Source organism: Excalfactoria chinensis, chromosome 4 (assembly GCF_039878825.1).
Source record: "Excalfactoria chinensis isolate bCotChi1 chromosome 4, bCotChi1.hap2, whole genome shotgun sequence".
NCBI classification, from domain to species: Eukaryota; Metazoa; Chordata; class Aves; order Galliformes; family Phasianidae; genus Excalfactoria; species Excalfactoria chinensis.
In genome coordinates this window covers 11,496,297-11,519,431 of record NC_092828.1, presented here as the reverse complement: position 1 = coordinate 11,519,431, position 23,135 = coordinate 11,496,297, and the positions used below count along the sequence as shown (strand labels likewise).

The 23,135-nt window shown below is 39.5% G+C and overlaps 2 protein-coding genes across 5 annotated transcripts in view; one reads left to right on the top strand and one right to left on the bottom strand.

The window, feature by feature from the left end:
• The window catches only part of EVC2 (EvC ciliary complex subunit 2), a 60,623-nt gene extending 48,326 nt beyond the window's left edge, over positions 1-12,297 (bottom strand). For 2 of the 3 annotated variants that reach the window (XM_072335673.1, XM_072335674.1), the window contains exons 1-4: positions 12,067-12,297; positions 9,191-9,245; positions 1,504-1,664; positions 924-989 (exon numbers count right to left, since the gene is read on the bottom strand). In XM_072335673.1, the coding sequence (XP_072191774.1) occupies positions 924-989; positions 1,504-1,664; positions 9,191-9,245; positions 12,067-12,297 (513 nt within the window). Of the gene's footprint in view, positions 1-923; positions 990-1,503; positions 1,665-9,190; positions 9,246-12,066 lie in introns of those variants that run through there. The other variant, XM_072335675.1, reaches the window with a different exon arrangement.
• A 95-nt stretch (positions 12,298-12,392) lies between these two features.
• The window catches only part of EVC (EvC ciliary complex subunit 1), a 50,036-nt gene continuing 39,293 nt past the window's right edge, over positions 12,393-23,135 (top strand). For both annotated transcript variants that reach the window (XM_072335677.1, XM_072335676.1), the window contains exons 1-6: positions 12,393-12,566; positions 15,641-15,751; positions 18,198-18,281; positions 18,815-19,047; positions 20,007-20,091; positions 22,100-22,198. In XM_072335677.1, coding sequence (XP_072191778.1) covers positions 12,393-12,566; positions 15,641-15,751; positions 18,198-18,281; positions 18,815-19,047; positions 20,007-20,091; positions 22,100-22,198 — 786 coding nt within the window. The remainder of the gene's footprint in view (positions 12,567-15,640; positions 15,752-18,197; positions 18,282-18,814; positions 19,048-20,006; positions 20,092-22,099; positions 22,199-23,135) is intronic.

The following is a 23,135-nucleotide window of genomic DNA, read 5'->3' as shown; positions in this document are numbered from 1 at the left end:
TATGACATGCAGCCATTTCAATAATGACATTATAGCTAATGAGTGCCATGAGTGCGATGAATATTCATTCTCTTTCTGTGCAAATGATCCAGTGCAGGTCATAATGTCACCCCTTCTGTACTGGGTACTAAATTCTCTATTCTCAAATGTAGCATGTCAATGCTTGAATTCAGATTTGCCTTAAAGTTAGATGCACTTTCCTCTTCCAAGGGGCAAGCACTGTGAACTGCATCCAAAGACAAAAATTCAGATGTGATTCACCCAACGTGGGGAAAAAAATGAAACAAAACAAAAACCAGGAGGAAAAACAAAGAAAAAAGAAAGAAAGAAAAAGTAACAGTCTACGTAGATCTATCAATCTATGCCAGCTGAAAACATAAAATGAATGTGAAATGGAAAACTTTAAAATTCTTTGAATTAGTGAGGTCTTTGCTCTTCAGAAGCATTTTATACCAGCCAAATTATTATTTTTTTTTTCATTAAAAGCTCTTCCATAGCTTTATGACAGGATGTTCAAGAACAGAGTAAGCATCACAGAGCTTCAAAAGAAGTCTATACTTGACACAGGTAAGGCACACACAATTAAGCCAATGTATCTCAGAAGGCTTATCACATTCTTTAAAGACGTTTCTACCATTACACAGTCTTGTTCACTTGCTTTCTCACATTTCTATTTTTACAGATTCACACAGAGGTATTTTACAATGGCTGTAATCAAAATCCTCTGAAGTCTGGGAAAAGATTTCACTGACTTCAGTTATGAATCATCAATGCAAAATTACTCATCTTGCACAGAGAGCAATTACCTCAACATAAAAATGTACCCACATTCAGTATGGATACAGCTCTGTCAACGGTTCTTAAAGGACATATGAGTACAAATTTTCTATCAAATTATCAAGACAAATGTAAACAAACCTTACCACAGCACATTTCTGAAAAGTTATTCCAAATCCAGAGGATGCTGACAACTTGGACACATCTTCAGTCTGTGGTGGAAGAGGAAAAGACTATATACTAAAAGAAATAATTCACAAACTGCAGCACAAGTTAAATTATGTAAATAAGGAAAATAGAAAAAAAAATAAATTAGGGGTTTTAAACATATTCAAATATAAGAACTTTGTTAAACCAGCAATAAATCTTTTTGTTAGGCCAAATTTGTATAGACTCCCACTCTTAGCTACCAGTGCATTAACCGACATGCTCATCTTTTGGCTCCCTAACAAAAATATACTGTGCACAAGGTTCAGCAGTCTATACAGATGCAATTCATTACTATGTCCCAGAATTTAAAAAGCAATCACATAGCTGTATCTGCTACCATAATTATTTAGAAGCCTCACAACCATTTGGTATTGCTGAAGCCATCTAAACCTAATATAATCACCTAGGACAGAATTAGAAATGTACTGAGTAGCAATTTCCCATCAATATCCACTTTCAATGTAATTGCTATGATGCTTATAAACACTGAAATCAGCAAACCATCTTTTTACTGACCAGCTGGTGGTTAACAGAAGACTCTCGTTTGAACAAAATCTTCCTTGTCCATGAGGGTATCAGAGCAAATATCGAATGGCTCCACTCATCATCTGAGGCTGCAGAAGTCAAGATCAGATCGGAGACTTCACTTGCTTGAACCATCAGAGGCAACTGCAGTGCTGAAAACCAGGGCAAGACTCTGTATTAGAATTAAAGGTAGCTCCTGTGCAGCTGCTTTGGTGCATGTCATCCGAGTGACTGGGCTCATGGTACCCAGGGCTCTGCACACACGTGGGGTCTAGTACACATTACCCCAGAGCACTTAAAATCTAAACAGGCAATGGAGACATGGGGGTAGGTAGGAAGCAGAGATGGCACTTGTCTCAGAAAAGACAGCAGGAATTAGAACTGCATCCTACCAAGGGAGCTCACATAAACTCCACATTAAATCACCTAATTCATGAATTAAAAAGTTTAAGCAATAAATCAGCTGTTAACATTTTCAACACAAAGAATGTTTTCAGCAAAGCATAAATAATTGAAGCACTCTACAGTGTGAGTGGCCTTACATCTAAGAGTGTCGTGCTTCTGTGACAGTCTGCCAATTTCAGCACACATTCAGAACAAAAATACTTTGTGGTTGACTACAGGTGTCAATTACTTTTCAGCTGATTTGGAGCACCAAATCAAACATTTCAATTTAGTAACTGAGTAATATCAGTGCTACCCTATTCACCAACACTCACATTTTTAGTAAACATTACTATGAAACATGCCATGAAATGACAAGAACAGCTTTGAAATTACGTGATAAATTAGTTCCATCCAAGAAAAGCACATATGACATTAGTAATAGGAGTTTATACTAAAAATCAGTCATCTCCTAACTGTAAAAAAATAAAGCTCCTGAATAGAGAAAATACGTAATGAAAATTTCAAAATGATTGTTGGCTTTCTGTGTTGACAGATACATTTTGTTACTCTCTGCATAATACTTTTCACTTATTACCTATTTCTAAACCATTTCTAAACCCTGTATTTTAATCATTAACAATACATATGCATACGAACAAAAGCTCTCGCTGAAGAGAGAAGATTTTTTGGCAAATGACTTTCTGTAAATTCTCATTTTTTTGAACTATTAATGAAATATGAAAAGCTGAACATACTGACAACCTCACAAAAGACAGTTTTGTGTTGTGTTTATTTGAGAAATAATGTCAGTTGTAAATTGAAAAGACATTCACAGCACATTTAGAACTTGATGTTTAGATGAAGGTCCTATCATGTGTGTATGAATGCATATGGGCCTTTGAAATGGCTTCTGTTAACATACGGAATGAGATGCATTCCTGCTGCTTACAGAACCCAGATGGACAACTGCCCCTTAGGGAGCTTCACATGCAGAATATCATGTTTTTTATTTGTGAGAGTGGTTTATACTGGATAAAATTGTGCTTATACAGGCCAGAAAAAAATTACTTGTTTAGATTTTACAGCTAGTTTTAACACATTTCACTAAATTTCACTTACGTACTTAAACTGTTCACAGTGCAATATACACAGACCAATTTAGGGGCCATAAAAATAGTAAGAAAAACTTGGTTAGGAAAACAGCAACACTTAATTACAATACCAAATGCCTGCATACTTTTTGGGCTGGTATTTTTCAGGGCATTCATTCATGCTGCATTTCAGTTTCAAGATGAAGGAACAGCCCAAATGACTTAGAATGCTGCCAACGCTGAACTGACACACTGACTGCCAGCCTGGGTCCACCTGGCCATGGCATTCTCCAGCAGATCAAGCAGCATATTATATCCTGTCTACAACAGCTCCAAGTCTATGTTCTGACAACAAAGTCATGCCTCTTACATATATATCCAAACACTGAAAGGATTCTTTTCATACTTGCTGTGCCTTTTAGATGTTGATGCAATTGCCACCTCACACCTATGGAGGTGGAGCACCAACTTTCCTGTTCTTGACAGACTACAGGAGAAGCAGAGAGAAACAATAGTCCTAATTGAAGACATGGAGCTTTACCTTAGAGCTTTACAAGAGTCAGAAGTCAATATGGAAATATACAGGCTTTGCTGAGCAACTACTACCCCTATATTGCTTCTTTTCTAGCACATCCCTTCCTTCTGCATCTCAGATGAAGGCAGTCGGACAAAAAGAGGAGTAACCAATTCATTAAATACCTTTTGGTTTTGTGCCCTATACCATGAGAGCCCTCCATCAGCATATCCAACTGCAGCTGCCCTTTTCATGCAACAGCAGACTCTGATACTTCCCTCTGGATGGTACCAAGTCCATAATAACCAATTTAATTAACAGATCGTTTTCTTTGCCTCTGAATAGAGCTCTGGATTATTAATTACACAGACGACTGCTTTCAAGTTGTGCTTTGTCATCACTTACAATCCTCAGTAACGTGGACAGCTCCCAGCATAAGGCTCCAGGCACGTTATTTGGCTTCTCCATCACTGGTAATGAGGCCAGGGATTTGGCAGGTTCTTGACATTATGTCAAGCAGCCTTGATGTTGATGACAATTACAAGGATATTTCTGCAAATTCACTTGCATCTTCCCAGTACTTAGGGGCAGGCTTTGCTCAAACAGATACCATCAGTGACTCATGTCCATTTTTTTCTCATCCTTTATGTTTAACAGCACAGGCTGTTTGCAAATAACCTGGTTCCCCTTGCCCGTAAAGCAACACTTTTATATCTCATTACTTTTTGTAGTATCAAATATCAGGTAAACAAAATATGCTTTTCCTGATCCACAAATATTTAACTGTCATTCAGTCCAGCTGACCTTCAAGAACATCACTGCTCTTCTACAGAATTCATTGAATACTTTAACCTCACAACATATTTGTATTTATCAATTCATATACTGCTTCTTCTCAGATAAGGTCCTAGACAGATTGTAGATAGCTGAACAATGTTTCAAAAGACAGATACTGAACACCTCAGAAAGGATGTTACAGGTATAAGATGCTGTAAGGTTTCCAAGTCTATCCTAGTTTTCTGTTCTGAAATTGCTTTTTTACAAGTAGATTCGTATGAGGTTAGAAAATACTATTGCTTGACTTCCGAGGCTTTTCACTAACAAGCATCAAGATTTCTTTTTGATGCCCTGCAGATCAGAAATGAGAGCAAACCACTGTCAGTGCCTCTTCAGAGGTGCATCTCAATTGTTACACCAGCTCTGTAGTCTATTTGTTCCATACTCTTACAGTTCCAATCTTTGTCATTTTTCCGGCTGTTTTCAAAAAAGCCATTATTAGAGCTGCACAGTGTTCACTTCCATTGGTTCTAAACAGAAGCTATTGTCAGTCCTTTTTGAAACAGAAACTTTGCTAGAAGTTCCAGCCACATGCTGCCAAGCTGTTCAGCCAGAGCACCCCCCAGCCAGGAGCTCCCCACATGTCGAGCCTGGGGCCAAAACATCTCCCAGTGAGCATCACCACAAAGCATGAGGCTTCATCTGGGGCTTTGCTGCAAAGATCCCCAAAGACGCCAAATGAAACATTCATCAAAGAAAGGCAGTAGTTTCATTTTCTTCTGAGATGGGAGAGAATAAAATCATCTCCAAGATGAAATTTGCTTTCTTTTCCTCAATGATCTAAGTTAAACATTTCACACATTTGCAGTTTATAATCAAGTTGATAAATATTTTAACTTACTTCATCAGCATGTTATTTAAATATTTTCCAATTATTTGATCCTACATAACCTAATACAAACAGATATAACAGAACACTGCCTGAAATTGCATATCCCTAGTTACTTGCTAGTGCTGGCAGTTTGACTCTGTATTGAATTGCCAAATGAAAACATGAAAATAAATATTAATTTAACTGAAATAGCTGGCAGACTGGCACACTATCTTAACACACATTCCTACAGCATTCACTCAGTGCCTCAATAATAAAAATTAACAAGTGCCCAATTGATTGAAACAGTCTCAAATGCATAATCAGACCAAAACAGCAACTGAGTTCAATTTCCATTGCTATTCCCCCTACACAGTCATTTGACAACTCATTTTTTCTGTGCACTACTGCTTTGGGTGGTGATCCTCATCTCTTGGAATTTGAGCAGCCACAGGCAAGCCACATAAAATACACAAATAGAGGAGAGGTCTCCCACCATCACCTGTCATTATAGCTTTCTGTCAAATACAGAGAGTATCCAATGTGGTACAAAATGCACCTACCCTACCATGTGAAGTCTGTGGTGTTGGTAGATCTGTGTGTTCACATGAGCCAGAGATGGAAAAATGGCTATCTAAGAAAATAAACTGTCCTCTGTGATCAGCCTATTGTCCTTTGCCAAGGTGTTAGTTTGGGGACCTTCACTACTAAAGTACAAGGACTAAAAGGGCTGCATACTGAACAAGTCAAGGTTGTAGATTAGCATCTGTGGTAGGTATAACTTCCAGTGCCTTATTTGTACTTGATAGCAGCTAAGATAAAGGCACAGCAATTAAATACAATGACATGAAATTAAATAGCCTTGTAATAGGTTTCCAGCAAAGATTTCAGTATGTCCTTAAGGCTCCCAAACCTTTACAACAAATCCTAAGCTGACAATATATGGTAGGAACGTGAAGGCTGTGACAAGTTTGTGAAATGTCAAGTTTACTTTTAAAAATTAATTCATTTTAAAACAGTCATTCTAATCCTTAGCTCTCACAGGTTGCATATTGCAATTTGGGAGGAGTAGTCCTTGAGAACAGCTCTGCTGTTCTCCAGGGAAGCTCTTCTCTTCTCCAGAACAGCTCTTCTCTTCTCCAGAGAAGGACCTGGGAGTCCTGACGGATGAGAAACTTAACATGAGCCAGGAGTGTGCTCTTGCAGCTTGGAAAGCAAATGGTGTCCTGGGCTCCATCAGGAGGGGTGGCCAGCAGGGATATGAGGTGATTATCCCTCTCTGTTCTGCTCTTGTGAGGCCCCATCTGGAGTACTGTGTCCAGGTATGGAGCCCTCAGTACAAGAAAGACAGAGAGCTGTTGGAAAGGGTCCAGAGGAAGGCCACAAAGCTGATCAGGGGGCTGGAGCACCTCCCCTATGAAGATGGGCTGAGGGAGCTGGGCTTGTTCAGCCTGGAGAAAAGAAGGCTGTGGGGTGACCTCATTGCAGCCTTTCAGTACCTGAAGGGAACCTATAACCAGGAGGGGAGTAAACTCTTTGAAAGGGCCAATAATAGCAAGACAAGGGGAAATGGCTTTAAGTTGAAAGAGGGAAGAATTAGGTTGGATGTTAGGGGGAAGTTCTTTACTAAGAGAGTGGTGAGGTCCTGGAACAGGCTGCCCAGGGAGGTTGTGGATGCCCTGTCCCTGAAGGTGTTCAAGGCCAGGTTGGATGGGGCCATGGGCAACCTGGTCTAGTAAATGTGGAAGTCTGGTGGCCCTGCCAGGCAGGGGGGTTGAAACTTCATGATCCTTGAGGTCCCTTCCAACCTGGGTCATTCCGTAATTCAAGTCCCAAATCACAGTCTGATTTGCTTTCCCTCTGTAAAGCTTTGAATTACCTGGCTTTATTTCAGTACGGAAAGAGTTAAATATACCTGTTTACTACATTATTTTTGTTGTTCTCAATTATTTCTTGTCCCGAAAACCATCCAGGATACCAGATCCAATTTAAAGACTTTTCAATTACACACAACAATGAACAAGCAAAGGTAGTAATTTACTGTATTGCCGTTTTGAATGCTGCCATTAGCTTTCCTTGTTACAAAGTCAAAGAAATTACAGGCACCAACCAGACAAAACAAATCTATTTTCATGCTTGTATTGCTAAATTAAGCCAGGCTCTAACATAATTCTACAAATCCATAGCGTTCCCCAATCTCAGAGCTATTTCGGGTCTGCTTTTTCTCGTCTTACCCAGAAAAAACTTGAAATAAACTTCAACCAGAAACTATGAAATCTGTGTGCTGTCACAGTTTCAATTCAATATGCTGCCAATTTCAGTAGCAAACGTTTTCTGCAGAAGTTCCAATCTCACTACTTTCACTGAGAACTTTTTCAGTAAGAAATAAACATTCTAGCATCTTGATCAGGCAAACCACTTTGAACTTAGCTTCACACGTGTAAAAAATGTACTCTTACTAGCATGGGGCAATTCTCAGCCAGAAAATCAGGCATATGACCCAGCGCTCGTAGCAGCCTTTCTTTTAATATGTGTAATTACCTACTAGTGAAATGGAAGACAATCAGCAAATGTGTGCCCCGGTGGCGCAGCGTGGTAGAAGTGCCGCTTGCAACACCAGAGGGCCCAGGTTTGAATCCCCCCTGTGGCGCAAGGGGTAGAAGTGCTGCTCTGCTACACAGAGGGCTCGAATCCCGGGAGATGGACTCGATGATCTCTAAGGTCCCTTCCAACTCGCACAATACTATGATACTATGATACTATGATAATACACACACACACAAAAAAAATCATTAAAATCTTCCAATTTCTTCACTTTGTTCAGCACCTTCTTGTGAACTACAAAACCACACGCAATTCCCTTCTCAGTGGATTATATGTTATTAATTTGTAACTCACAAGAAAGGGAGATGTGAGCAGCAAAGCTTGCATCACAGAAATATAGCAAGGAAGAAAAACAAACAAGGAACCTGAGAGAATCTGAATTATTTGCTTTACTATTTAAATTAATAAACTCATTTCTGAATTAGACACAGCACAGGGCAAAGAAATTAGAGACATCTCACTAGATGACAGCTTCAGTGTGTGTAATTTCTGAGCAAATGCACATTATGAAATTCCCTTGGGGAACGGCATGCTCCAATAGAGGAGGGGTCTGTTACAGACATTACCTCGTCCATAATAACGCAGTATATGAAGATGTTATAACTTGTCTCTACTGCACTTATATCAAGAACAATGTTAGTTATTATCTCTGATAAAGAAAATGAAGACCAGAGAGTCAGAGAAACTACACACTTTGCTCAAGTCTACTCAAAGCATCTGTGGCAATCAACCCTCAGATGCAGCTGCAAGTGACTCCTTTAAGTATAAAGATAGTTCAAAGATAGCTTCAAGAGTAGCTATTGCAAGCATTAGCAAATGTGCAGTGGTAACAGTAGCTTCTGAAAAGCAACAAGCTGTTGACCAGATTCAAGTAACATGGATTTTCCACAACACAGAGCATCAGAGTGTGCTTCCTATATATCCTTATGACTAAAAGGGAAAGAGGACTCCTGAAAATGCTCCACAGCAAGGTAGGAAATAGGGTTATCTCACAGAGGCTCCTTTCTATGTGAACTGCTTGGGGAGTCTAACTCCCAAGAGAACCTTTCCCCATGGTCCAGGATGAAGACATCCCACTGTCAGGCGCAGAGGCAGAACACCATGAGTGCCTCTACCTCTGCAGGGCTGTACACCAGGACAGAGATGCTGACAGCACATACTCACAGATAGTCAAGCTCCTCTAACAAACTGAGATTACAGTGCAAGGCTCAACAGTACTCTGTGAACCACTCAGAGCTGGTTTGTTGAACCAGCATCTCAGGTAAAAACCCTGATGGAATGCCAATAGAACTGCACTGCATTTCTTCTGTCTTCCTTTCCTTTCAAGTCAGGGTGCACATAAAAAACTGGGCTTCACTCCCCTGCCCAACTGCACACACATCTCTGTGAAGTGCTGAGACTCCCACAGACTGACGAGAGAAAACAGGTACATACCAGTCATCCCCAGACACTTCATCTCTTTCTGAAGCCATGGATCATCTGTAATAACCTAAAGTTAACACAGAAGAAAGCCATTATAAAAAAAAATATAATGTTTTCTTAAACATATAATGTTGCTTAATTAAATTCTTAAGAAGAATTCATGCTTTACAGTTATAATCCCATTCCACAAAGCCCTGAGTTTCCAAAATTTACCAGCACAACAGATACAACACTGGTTTGTCAAGCAGTATGAGTGCTGCTGCACTGTCGTAAGAATATGAGCATTTGGAACTCTGGTTGTATTTGTACTCGGTATTACAAGGCTGAGACTACACAACAGAAGAGCAGCACTGTTTGATATCAAGTCTGAGTTTGTTCTTAAACAATAATTCTTATTATTTTCAAATGCAGAACCGAGGACATGGGCAAATCCCATTGCTAAGAGCAGCAGGAATCAGTTCACATTGAATAAACAACCCTATACAGAACCAAAGAGACCACGGGCTAAAAACTGCTTATGAAGCTTATAAAAGCTTGTGAGACTCCTGCCTGAGCCCAGACCATGGAGACTGTTAGAAAAATCATAGCTCTAAAACTTCAATAACAGAAACTAGTGCTTTATAATGTCCAATGTTTTGAACAGTCACAAAAACAAGCTCTCATTCAATAAAAATGGTTCCCTGGGTGACAAAATACAGTTATGAGAGCCAGCTGATTAACAGCTATCTTCCAAGTTCACCAAGCAGTGTGACCTGCACTTGCTGTTTCTGTATGCTCCCAAGCACTGTGTATAAGTACTGTTAGTCCTGACATACATCACCATCATTACAGTAGAGCAAGTAAGGGGCAATTTTATTCTTTAGCTGCTTGAAAAAATCATCATCCTGATTATTGCCACAGCTGCAGTGTCTGTTAACCTTGTGTGAAAACAGTCCTCACTTCAGATAGGGCACCTTCCCTCAACATTACAGAAAATGCAAGACATCTCAGCATTTTTAAGCAGAAAATAAGCACATGCAGCTCTCTGAGCCCTGGGATGCAGCTCTGGGACACAGCAGGCACTGAGCTCTTTGTTGGGCACTATTTACATATCTCCAACCACCGACCTGTACAGGTCTTCCTGCATAACTAAATTGTTGCATCTCTCACTCCAGCATTAATTTCTTCTCATTAATTGAACAATAGAGACAACCCTGAATTGTGACTACTTGGGAGCACCAAAACAACACAAACTCCATCAGAAATCTTAAACAATTTTCTTTTCTGGTGATGATTTACACATATAAATAGACACACGAATTTGTCATATATGCTTATGGATACACCGAAGTAGAAATAACATTAAAAGAGTATTAACCTTTGCCAGATATTTCTAGAACAGCCTGTCTGCATTGACAAAATGTGTACCAGTACAGTAAATGGCTGTAATGATACTATTTTCATCAGTAATGAAAATACAAGAACACAGGAGGATGGTCTGTTAAGTTTTAACATAAATCCTGTTCATAAACACAAATCCTAAATATGACTCTTCTGCAATATATGGGATGAGCATTAAATGTCAACAGTTTCTTTGTAAACAAGTCTGTAACAAAAGCAGACAAACAGTCTAAGCACGCATAAATGAGTGCAGCAAAGGCGGCTTGTTAGCTAAGCCTGCTGCCTAGGCAATTAGTGTACAAATGACTCAGGATTTCCAGAGACTCCAGGCATTCATTCATCTGTGGTTTTACAGCAGTTCATGCACAAAATCTAGTGTTTTTGTTCCTATTTGCATCAACTAGGAATGACACCACAACACTCCTTGCTCCTTGTTTTTCTTTCTGGCTTATTTCTGCTCTTCTCAATACCCTACTCTGGAAAACTCAATCTGAATATTCATCTCTTTTCTTCCAGTCAATTGCAGGAAACCTCCAGGATACCAGAGGGCACCATGAGAAGCTTCACATCAGCAAGCAGAACCCAGTGCCAACCCTATGGGACAGTGCTGCCATCATGCTTCACAAGTAATTAAGTGAATGCAGCCAAATTGCCAGCATACATTTCTCTACATTTTACATTGTTTTTTTCTGGTGGGAAAATAAGTTTTGTATTTGTTTTCTTGATTTTCAAGCACTACTGTTTCCTGCCTATTAAGTTTCTATAACCAAAAGACAAGACACGATCAGAGAATCATGAAGATATTTGAGCCCAGCCATCACCCATGCTGTGGCCAAGGTAGCCCATATCACTCAGATTGACACATACCCTCTTCCCAAACTCCCCCACAAACAGTGCTCCACCACCTCCCAGGGCAGCCTGCAGATAACAGTTTGCGACCCCCTCCATTCCCCACCAGACCTTTGTTGGTATTCACCGCACAGAACTACACTGGTGCAGTTTCAGTCAGCTAAACAACTACCTAGAATTAAATAAAAACCTTATCCTAAACCACTAATGGCATTCCTAATAGCAGGCTGACACCAGTGGGCAAGAGCACTGTTATTCGATATAAAAATCAAATGTATCCACTCAAGAACAGATAAATGCAGCTGGTGTGGGATCTGCAGTGCCCCACCATACCATCCCTGGGTGCTATATCTGACAGTGGAACCATCACAAGGCCTCAGAATGGCTGTTGGGGTTCTGGCTGCATGTAATCCCACCGTGGTGGGCCTGCGAGCCTTCCAAGCGCAGTCTGCGTTCATCACAGCAGGAAGGCAGGTGGCTGCCCTGGGACAGAGCCCCAGCAGCAAACGATCCTCTGAGCCCTCCTGGCTTGACTCAGAAGGGATGACCCTATGAACGCCGAACTCCACTGGGTCAAACCGCCTGGCACATCGGGCGCCAGCACCTCGCTGCCTGCTGTGAGCACCCCCGCCAGCCCCAGGAGCTTTACACCGCCTTACCCCAGCTGCTGTCCTCCCGCAGTGCCCCCGGGGTGGGCCCGGCACCCCGTGCCCATGCGTGGGGCGCCGGGCGACCGCCCCTAGGAGCTGAGCGGGCACGGAGGGCAGCAGTACCACGAGCAGTACCACGAGCAGCCCCGCCAGCAGCCTCCCAGCCCCGCACGGCACCGGGCCGGCCCGCAGAGCGCCGCGCTGCCCCGATCCAGGCCGGGCCTCAGCCTTCGCATCCATCCGCCATCCGTCTCCTCCCACCGCGGAGAAGGGCGGGGGGACGGGCGGCGGGGACCTCCTCTTTGGCCGAGCCGGGCCGGGTCGGGCCGAACCCGATGGCGGCGGCCACGGAGTGCCTGCGGGCTGTGGGGCTGCAGTTCTTGGCGCGCTCACTGCGGGTGCTGCCCGCCCTGCTGGCCCCCGCCGTGCTGCTGGGGCTGCTGCTGGGAGCCGCCGCCGCCGCCCTGCTCTGCCGCTGCGCGCTGTTGAGGCCGCGCCGGCGGAGAGAGGTACGGGGCAGCTGGACGGGGGGCGGGTTCAGCCCGGGGATACACGGACATAAAGGAGCGAAAGCGGGTTTGTGAGCGACTTCGAGGCGCTGCCGGGCCGGGCCGTGCGCCGAGCAAGGCAGATGTCCGCTGAGGCTGGGGTTGCCCGGGTGAGGGGCCGGAGTGACGCCGGATTGTCTGCGTGAACTCAGTGGTGGTTGGGGAGCCGTGTGATTGATGACACTCCTCTATTCAACGTGTTTTCAGTGCTTTACTAATGTAAACATCCATATAAACGGCTCCAAAAAGGCATTGCGTTATGTGCAGATGTGTTCCAAATCCTGGTCTGTATCCTTGGACTTGGTTTTAGCTGCCCGCGGCTTTGTCTGTCACAGGGAGGTGAGCTCTGTTAGTGAGCTGCTTGGAAACAAACACGCATTTCCACCCTACAACAGGAGGAACAGTCCAAAGAAGGAAACTGTAGAGTACAGAAGTGTTAATGTTCCCTTACAGTAGTAAATCTGCACCGAGGTTTATGCATGAGGATGTGGGAAATACCCAGAGGGTCTGCTTGGCCTTGTTTCATTTCTGCACGTTTTCCAGCCATACCTACCCTGCTGCATGTATCTGTCTGCTAGGGCTGAGCATCACTGAATCCTCATGTTCCCGACTGCTTTTAAGTGGCAGATTTGAAGCTCTGTTTGAAGCCATACTTTACCCTAACAATGGGTTCACTTCAAACAGTGGATCAATGCATCCTGTGCGAGTGCAAGCCTCTCTGATTCAGTTTCTCATTTTTCCTGACTTAATAGATGGTATCTTTATTGTGCCATCACTACCAACTCAAATATCGCCTTGTACAATTTTATCCTTTTTGTCACTTACATCAATAGTGAATAGAAGCTGTCATTTCTCTCTGGCCTAAATCTTTAAATGCATTGAGGTTCTTAAATGCCATTAAAATCAATGCTGCTGCTGCTGTAAAAGAAAAAATGTTGTTTATTTCCCAAGAAATACAGAATGCACTGCAGGGCAGTCAGATTGTGCTTTAGGGCCTGATTTCCCAAACACAAACAGGTCAACCTTAGGCTGTACCATTTGCATACACTGTCTGCCTTAGCTATGCTGTGGTGCATCCTTCTGGATGCAGTATTCTTACCATACAGTTGTTTGAATTTGGTAGTATTCTTCCTGTGTTATAGTTACTACTATAATATAGTAACTAGTATACTGGAGCTTCTGTATCCAGAATAAAAGCAGGAGTAGCATTTCCCAAGCATGTGAGTTAAGCTTGCAGACGGAGCAGTGCCTGAAGAACCACAGTAAGCTAGCAGTGTTTGTCACACAACCCTACTTAATCACTTCTTTATGTCGGACTCGGATGCATGCAGTGCCTTATTGATCTGAGGATCTGTGCATACAAGGACAGTGTTATAGAACCTTTACAATGATAGCATCTGACACTGCGGTGAACTGTGGTATGAGTTTCAATCAATGAAACTCTCCTATACTTAACATCATTGCTAGAGGCTCTTTAGGTAGAGTTTGTCTCATTATGGTATTAGATGAAGTATACATTAATTTCAGTTAAACTTAGTTTCATTCAGCTTCTTGTTTTTGTCTTTGAAAGGAGTTGCAAATGTGCAAAAAAGGACAGAAATGGAGAGGAGGGAGGAGATGAGATTAGAAGTGTTGGCAGAGAAGAAATGAATCACGGAAAACTGCAAATACTGTTAAAGTTATGCAATGGAGTGGAAATGAATGGTGGGTGAGAATGAGTAGTTAAAGAACTAAGTCGAGGAAAGTAAGTTCTTATTTTGGAATGGCTGTGAAGCGATATACAGTGGTGAATCCAGCTTGGCTAATTCCACAGCTCCCAGTCACTCAGGCGAAGTTTTATGAATGGTCTGGGAGAAATAGAGCTAAGATTGCTAAAGTGGACTTGTAGCTGTTCTTTTGTCATATAGTAGATTCTTGAGCAACAATGTCTTCAGTTCACCACATCTTGGAGACTAACCCAAGAACACAAGCTGTATTCCTGAGCATCTGTGTTCCAGAAAGGTGATAGAGGCAAGTCACAGAATCACAGAATCACAGAATTTTTCAGGTTGGAAAAGACCTAGAAGATCATCTAGTCCAACCATTACCAATACTTCCCAACTAAACCATATTCCTCAACGCAACATCCAAGTCATAAGGAATGAAATCTATTCAAACCCTAAGCAATTTTCTATGTACTGAGAAAACTGACTACTACTTTATACACCAAGTGACCAAATAATTCAAGGAGAAAATTTCTATTAGCATTACGTGCATCGTGGCAGAAGCCTTATCATTAGACTACATGAAAAAGCAGTTAGTGGAATGAAAAGCTGAAAAGTAAAAGAAAGAAGTAGTCAGGGTAGGGTGGCTGCCATTTTCTCCTTCACTATAAAACTCCTTGCAGTGCTATGTTTGGATGCACTGACTAACGTTATTATTACTTTTGTCTCTGTTAGTGTGCAGAGAAGCATGTGTGCAGCAGAGCACTTTGTGCCTTTGTTTCCATACCAGAGGATGTGTTTGTTAAGAAAGAAAAGACCAATTGTATTGTAATTGCTTTTGGGGAAGAAAGGTGGTTAATGTTTTATGACAATTATTTTTTCTTGAAAGGAACTTTCTCAGACATAAATCTTCATTTAGGAAGTATTTCTCATGGCTGGTGGGCAAAAATATTGTACATTCTACTCACTGCAAACAATTGCAGACAATTTTAATTGGCTTTTTTTGACTAAGAATTTGAACAAAGACTGTGAGCTTGACACTATAGTAGTAATACATTTTGAGTACAGATGGCTTTGACATGTTTACATTCTCTTTTTGGGTTAAGGATTTACTTCTTTGAATGACAAATCAATTCAGTAGAATACATCCTGCATATATAAAATTATTGTTCGTTTGCAGCCTGTATTTTTCCAAAATTATCATTTGCAGCTGATACTGAAATCATTTTCAGAACAGAGACGTGAACAGTCTTTGACAGTAGCCTGGATATCCTCAGATGATTCTACATGATCTCGGAGTTATATTTTACCTGTTTTGTCTTGTAATTTCAGATAGATGATTCCCAGAGACTTCTGGAAAGTTTCAACTGTGATGAAAAAGAGAATCCTCTTACAAAAAGTGAAGCAGAACCCTATATGTCAAAAGAAGAGGTGGTGTTGGAGGTAAAGCTGGGTTCTTTGAAGTGTATGTCCATTTTGCTGAATGTATTAATCAGCACATTAAGGGCCATGTCCAAATGGTCTTGATTGTAGTGAGCTTGGAACTGAGCTCTTAAAAAGCATTCAAAGAAATTATGGGAAGGAGAATGAGTGGTAATAACTTCTTAGGAATGCAGTCTTTTCAGGCATTCATTTCCCTTCTGAATTCCATTTAATTTGGCAACTGTCCTTGTACATTTCCATCAAGATACTGAGATCTCTTTGGTCATTGGCTTCCTTAGTTTTGCCTGGTGGAAAATGTTCACACTACTGACAAAGGAAGAAGTACTTAAATACTGAAATCAGTCCTGATAGTTAACAATGAACTCTTTCCTTGAGAAGTTTTATTAGAGAAAATTTGAGAGTGATAAAAGTTCCCTCATCAGGTCTTATCTGAAACACACACTTTCTTCTAGTGCTTCCTTAACGTATGGATATAGGACTGAGTTGGACTGAGTAGTGTCAACAGTAAAATCAGTGGAAGGAAATAGAATAAATGAACCAAAAATAAATAAATAAACTGAATACATTAGAGAACATCACCTTCAGTGTCTTTCTCATAGAGGGAACTCTCCCATCACTTGTCAGCTGAAGACGCAGTGCAGAGGTCAAATGACCGCAAGCAGTTGTACACCAGTGTGGTGCCCTGGGATTCATGGACAAATAGAAAAGTAATTTGGAAAGAGAGTGGGAGAAGGTATAAATTTAATGAACCATCAGTCAGAACTTCTAATCACTCTTTTTTGTGGTAATCTCTAAGATATCATGAGAATGAATCCTATGGTGTAACTGTTTGCCTTTCACCTAATGCTGATTTGACTGCACTTGTTAAAAATTGTGGGTAGACATATTTAATAAATGTGCAGTTCAGATAACACTATTATGCATAAATTAAGTACATGCAGAAAGTGTCAGTTAAAGCCAGCAAGCCTGGTGCTTAGCTTTCAATGAAGACTGGTTCCAGGACAAAGAGAAAACAGACATTATTGTAAACATTTTAGCCTTGGTTTAAATCCTGGCAGACAATTGCTCTTCATTTCAGATTTGTGATCAAGAACTGTTACAAACCATCGTTGGTTGTTTTTTGTGAGTTAAAGTACAGCATAACAATTGAGGATTGGTTAGATTCTCTTTTGGAGTGCAAATCCTGTGAGAGAACTTGTCAGTGGTATAAATTTATGAATATTATCATTCTTCTTGAAAATGCATCAGAGCCTTTAAAAGGTGATCCTTCATAACTGTGTATATAGCCCAGGCAAGGTTGCTCATTTGTGACCCATTAAGAAGTGTCCTTGTTATTTGAAAGGGCTTTCTGCCATTTATTTGCCAAACTTCTGAAGTTATATATGTTTTTTCGATTCATTTGTTCCAATTCCCTGAGGCTTTGGCTTTTACTACTATCAAATTTTCAGTTCAGGGAGAAGCATAGATGGAGAAATGTTTTTAGTGAGGTTAAAGCCTTCAGAAAAACAGATATTTTCATTCTGAGATCTTCCACACTGCAATAATACCATAATTACCGTATTAATAATAATTCTGTATTACTCATGCCTGCTGAGGAGCAGAATGTATTAGCTCCAGCACACTGTGATACAGCTTTATGGCTGTGGACTGGAGCTGCTTTGCCTCCAGCCATTTCAGAGCAATGACTCTGTCAGTTTCTATTCCTGAATGTATGCTATAGCAGTGGGGCTACTCAGTATGAGAAAATGTTTTACATACTGACCCCCCTGCTTTTTATTCTATCAGTAAATTCAAAAATGGCTTCTGCAAATAAATGAAACAGATAAAAAAGTGCAGTGATAAGAGTCTAACGAATGACGTAGTTTACTCCTCTATTCTTCTCTCTATTTTTAGATTTCAGGAGTGCTGTGATATGTTCTAGAAAAATCTGTGTAAAGAAAATTGTTCTAACAAATCGGATTTTTTAATTTCATATGAAAAAAAAAAACAAACACAACAACGTAAAAGAAAACAAAAATCCCCAACACTAAAGAGGATAGAACAGGAAATCTCCTAACTATTCTGTCTGTTGCATACATCTGGCCTTTTAATTGGACATGCATAATCTCACAAAACAAAACTGATTATCCCATTGTTCCAGGCAGTGGATAGGAAAGAAGAGGAGCAGAAAGTCAGGTGACATAATAGCAGGTACGGTGAAAAGAATATATTTTATATATTTTGGAGCAGTGGTGATGACAGAGTTTTCTTTTCTGGGTTTCACAACCTGACCTGAAGGAGTCCTAGGAGAAGACTTGTTACACCAAAGTTGAAATAGTCAATAAACAATTATCAATTGGAATTTCTAAGTTATATAATCAAAAAGGAATGAAACATTTACAGTGAACAACTGTCAGGTCCACTGTCATTCTCTAATCTTAATTGCTTTTTCTTCTTTTCCACACAGGAAAATGAGTCTCCTCTGAACAGTAACGTTACAGCATTTGCATTGAAGGCAAAAGTCATCTATCCCATCAATCAGAAATTTAGGGTATGGCTTTAGACTCTACTTGTAAATATTAATGGCAGTAGTTCTGAGTCAAAGTAAATTGCAGTCAAGTACCAGAAGAAAATTTAATGCCAATCTGTTTCAAAGGGATATTTGCTTGTTTATAGGCCATTGACTGAGGAATTGTTTTGCAAGGCATCAGCTGCTTTCATCTCCCCTTGAAACTTGCAGTGCTTTACATTGTGTCCAGTCAATTTTCACTGCAGTCAAGGAAACTTTTCTTCCCATTAACATTAATGGAGGTTATATCTGCCCAAGGAGATGTAAGAAAAAGGCACACAGAGATCTTCTGTTCAGTAAGGAAAAATGACTCAGAGCAGATAACCTCATCAGATGAGTACATTTCCAGGCAATGCAGAAACCTGGCAGGATGATAAACATTAATTTACATGGAAACGCTTTTGCTGTATATGTTGCTTAATTTTTTGCTTGAAACCGAACACTGCAAATTGATGAGATGTTTATCTTCAGATTGTGTTGTATTAATTAACTTTGTACATTTTTTTTGACTGTAGCCTTTGGCAGATGGCTCATCCAATCCATCTTTGCATGAGAATCCAAAGCAGGCAGTTCTGCCTAATCAGGTAACAGAGGCATCTACGTCAGGCAGCCTGGAATCCCTTAGCCAGGGGGACAAAGAGGACTGTAGTTCCTCCACAACAATACATTCAACAACAAGTGATGACAGATTTCAGGATCGAGCCTTCTTCAAGGTAACCTGCTTCCCGGAAGTGCTCACGTGTGAAAGGTAAGCAGTAAACCAGCCCTCATGTCTGATTATTTCTTGGTATGCTATGACAGTTTTGAAAACAACCAGTAAAGGTCTGGCATAAATGAAAGACTGGTCTTGAATGCATACATTCACCACAAGACAGAGTTATAGGCTTATAACCCTAAAAACAGTGGTTGAAGAGACTAGAAAAATGCATCATACTATAACCTGAAAGTCAGTATCTTGTTTTTGAAATTCTAGGAATCAGAACTTTAGAAGTGCACTCTTGTGAAAAGCATTATCGCAGTTAATGTAAGGAGAGCCCTTTGCCTCATATACTTTTCACTCGTGCAGCAAATTGTTGCTAAGCTAATAGAGTCTTCTCTACTGTACATCTTCAAGTAACACAGCTGGTATCCTGAGAACAGCAAATGACAGTGGTCATTCTCCTTGAATTAATAGGAATGGTTCCCGTTATGTTGAAGGAAGACTGTACGCTTATCAGATGCACAAGTGATGAGCAAGTAGAGCTAATCCAAATAGACTGTCAGCTCTTTTTCTTTTAGCTAGTGGAGTATTCCTAAACAAATAAACATATGTATGTATACTCATTTGCAAAAATAAAGAAAATCATATGTATGTCATTGTGAGATTTGAGGAAAACGCTATGACAAATATTTTCTAAATGTACATTCATTTCAACAGTTTAAATTAAAAGCTTTGTTTTCCCTTTCTTGTAGCCATTCATCCCTATATTTACCATACCTTTTTCAAAAGAGAGCTGCATCTCCAACTTTGATAAACCACTATTTTGACTTGCTTACCTCTGAATAGAGATGTTTTATCAGAATTAGAAGCCACTGTAGAAATGATCTTACTCCTTTTCTAGGAGCAATGGAGAATTTATTGATTAAATGAGACTACTGTATGATGCTGCTTTTTTTGTGCGTGAACTCTGTTTAGATTGGTTTTAACACTTTTAATCTTTGTTTTAGTTTTGATGTTAAGCTCAGCCTTTGCAGTCTTCTTTTAAAAGATCTCATGCTTCTTGATACTGAGCTTAGAAAAGAAGAACATGTGGTAGGTATTCATGTCTCATTTAGAGCGATTTGATTTGAAACCATTAATTGAATATTAGTTTAGGATAGACTAGATGAGAAGTAGTGTAGCAGAGTTGTACCTTTGCAGTATTCTTTTTATTTTTGTTCTCTTTGTTCTGCATGTATATGATCTTCACAAAATAATAAAATAGTGAAATCTATCGGGCTGTGAAATACAGGAAGTCAGACTGAATAACATAACAATTTTAAATGCTACTCCAGAGAATAAGACATAACAGTTGGGGTTCATAAAAAGAGAAAGAAATGCATGTTTAATAGATAAGTTTATGCTTTAAGGACAATTCTTGGGCATTGCAGCTCCAGGGACTCTAAGCTATTTGAATAAAATTGAAAATTCAATTCAGCCGAGTGAGTACTTTGTTCTAAGTAGAATATCCTGATTTTATGGGGACAAAGGAATTAAGATATTCCTTTAAACCAAAGAGGAATACCTACATCAAGACCCAGCATTCAAAGATGACAAGAAGGAAAAAAAAAAAAAAAAAAAAAAAAAAAAAGGATTTACACAAAGCCAATGAATACTTGTTTCATATAATTATTTAATAGTTCATAGTTGTGTTCAAGCGTGGAATCATCTCCATTACTGAGTTTTAGCAGAGGTAATATAAATCTGGACATAAATTGCATAGCTTTCTCCTCACCTTCCTTCCCAATCTCCAAAGTTTAAGCAGACTTGTCATTTGTGATACAATTTAGTAAATGCACTAGGAATATTTCAAGGAGTGAGATTTTCTGGGAAAGTTTCTCCTTAGCAATTTCTCTCCTGGTGGATTTGATTCCCCTAAAAGTAGATGAGAAAGGGAATTTGATATTAGCTTCCAGAACGAAGTTTAATTTGACCAGGAAATGTTAAACGTGATCTAAAAGTTAGCCATAAAATTGTAAAAGAATGTTAAGTAACAACATGGGGATGTAACTGCAGAAACACTGAGATTTTACTTTGTGACCCACTAGAAATGACCTTAAGAGGATGGTGACTTTGGCCTCTAGCTGGAGCTTCTAATAGCTTTGTAGTTTTGCTAGCAGGGAACCAAGGAAAAAAAAAAAAGTTATGAGTATGGGGAATAGTTTCCTCATTTTTCACTTGTTTCTCTGACTTCAAAGTTGATCTTTCTCAGAGTCAGTCTAGGAGAAGGAAAACAAGTCCTCTATAAGTGTTTTAACACATCTTTTAGGTGATGTGTTGGTGTTTTGTGTTCAAAACTTCACAAAACTGTCCAAAACATCAGCAAGTGAGATTGAAAAAGTGGTCATTTAATTATTTCCTCTTCTGCTGGGCAGTAGTAATATTTCCCAGATTCTGCTGTTTTTAATATATTTAATTTAAAAACATAAAGCATATTTATATGTTTAAAAACAGGCAACTTCATCACCTGTTTTTAAGCACTCACATGACATCTTCCAAGATGAAGCAAACATTGAATTGCCTTTTTTGAACTGTCTCTAAAATAACATATTAAAAGAGACAAAACATTTGATTATTCAAATTATCCTAAGGTTCAAAAGTGTCCATTTGAAGCAAGTAGTATTTGAAACTTAAAAACAGAACTGGAATATCACAGTTTTTGTAAGAGAAGGTAGTTAAACTTGAGATGTTTATTTTGAGGTACAGGTTTTATTTGAAAATGTTTGATACTCTATTTGGCATAGTACAATTTAAATCATTATAATGAATATGCTTATATACTTCAGCTTAGAGCTTTCTGTTTTTAAGTGGTCTAGACAATCTCCAATAAAGAGTAATTTCAAATGTGTCAGATTATGTCCATGTCCTCATTTGAACATAAATCCATCATCCAATACTCTGAAGACAAAGAACTTTTCATAATGGGAATGCTGTGGAGTTGCTGATATTTCTATTATTTTGCTTATGCCTCAGTGTAGTTATGGATTAATTTTAATAAAGATTTTGTGACCAGTTCCATTGATTTTATTCAGCCCTTTCATGTTTCTTTCCTTTTAAATAGATATTCATTCAGATTCTCAAAATATACCTCACAGACTTCAATCATAAGAAGAATATTACTGATGATTTGTTCGAGAAGACATTTTTAATTCTCAAAAATGTAAGTGTTTTGGTTGGTTGGTATTTCAGACAATGGAATTTAGGAGTCAGTTCTACCAATTCATGGGGGTTTCCATTGCAGGCTGTTCCCCCTATATTTTTAAACAGCAGTGCCATTTAATCAGAAACGTGAAGAACTCTCTCGTTACTTGATTCTCTGCATTACATTGTTCTCATTTCCTCTCAGTCGTTATGTGAGGAGATCAGGACAGTGATGTTTTTGTTAAGAATAAGAGTATTTCATAGTTGAATTTATTCAAGTAAACAGAACATTCTGAACCTTATTCTCTCAAATTTACTAATTTCTAATTATCAAGTCTTGTCAGGTCCCATATATCATTACAAGTGATAGAGCAGTAGGGAATAAAGTATTAGGAGAAAACACAGTGTTCCTATCAAGGGAAAATACAATTACTTTCCTTTTTGTCCTTCATCAAAATCCATTTTTCACTTCTGAACTAGAAGACATACTTCTGTAGTCAATGTGCATTTCAGTTGATTTCCAATGGAAGACCACCATTTCTCTAGGCAGCCCAGTCCAGTATTCAATTGTTCTCACAGTAATTGTTATTCTTCTTTTCTTATATACTTATGAACTTCACATTTAGGCATTAAAGTGAAGTCTGTCAGCTAGTTGTTAATAACTTGTTTCTGTGGTCCCATGATTTGTGAATCAATGACAGGAATCTCTACAGTTTTACCTAATTAACAGAATGTTTACGTCAATTATAGCAGAATGTTTCTTGCCTTAAAATCACTTGTCTTCCTTAAATCCTTACATTTAATATCATTAGTTAATTGTAGTTAATAAACAAGTGAGATTTGGTGCGTAAATCCTTCTTTCTAATGGACTTCAATTAATGGCTTTAAATCATAAGCAAATATAAAGTAGATGTTTCTCAGCATAGCCAAACTTTGGATGATGCTTGACAGCTTGG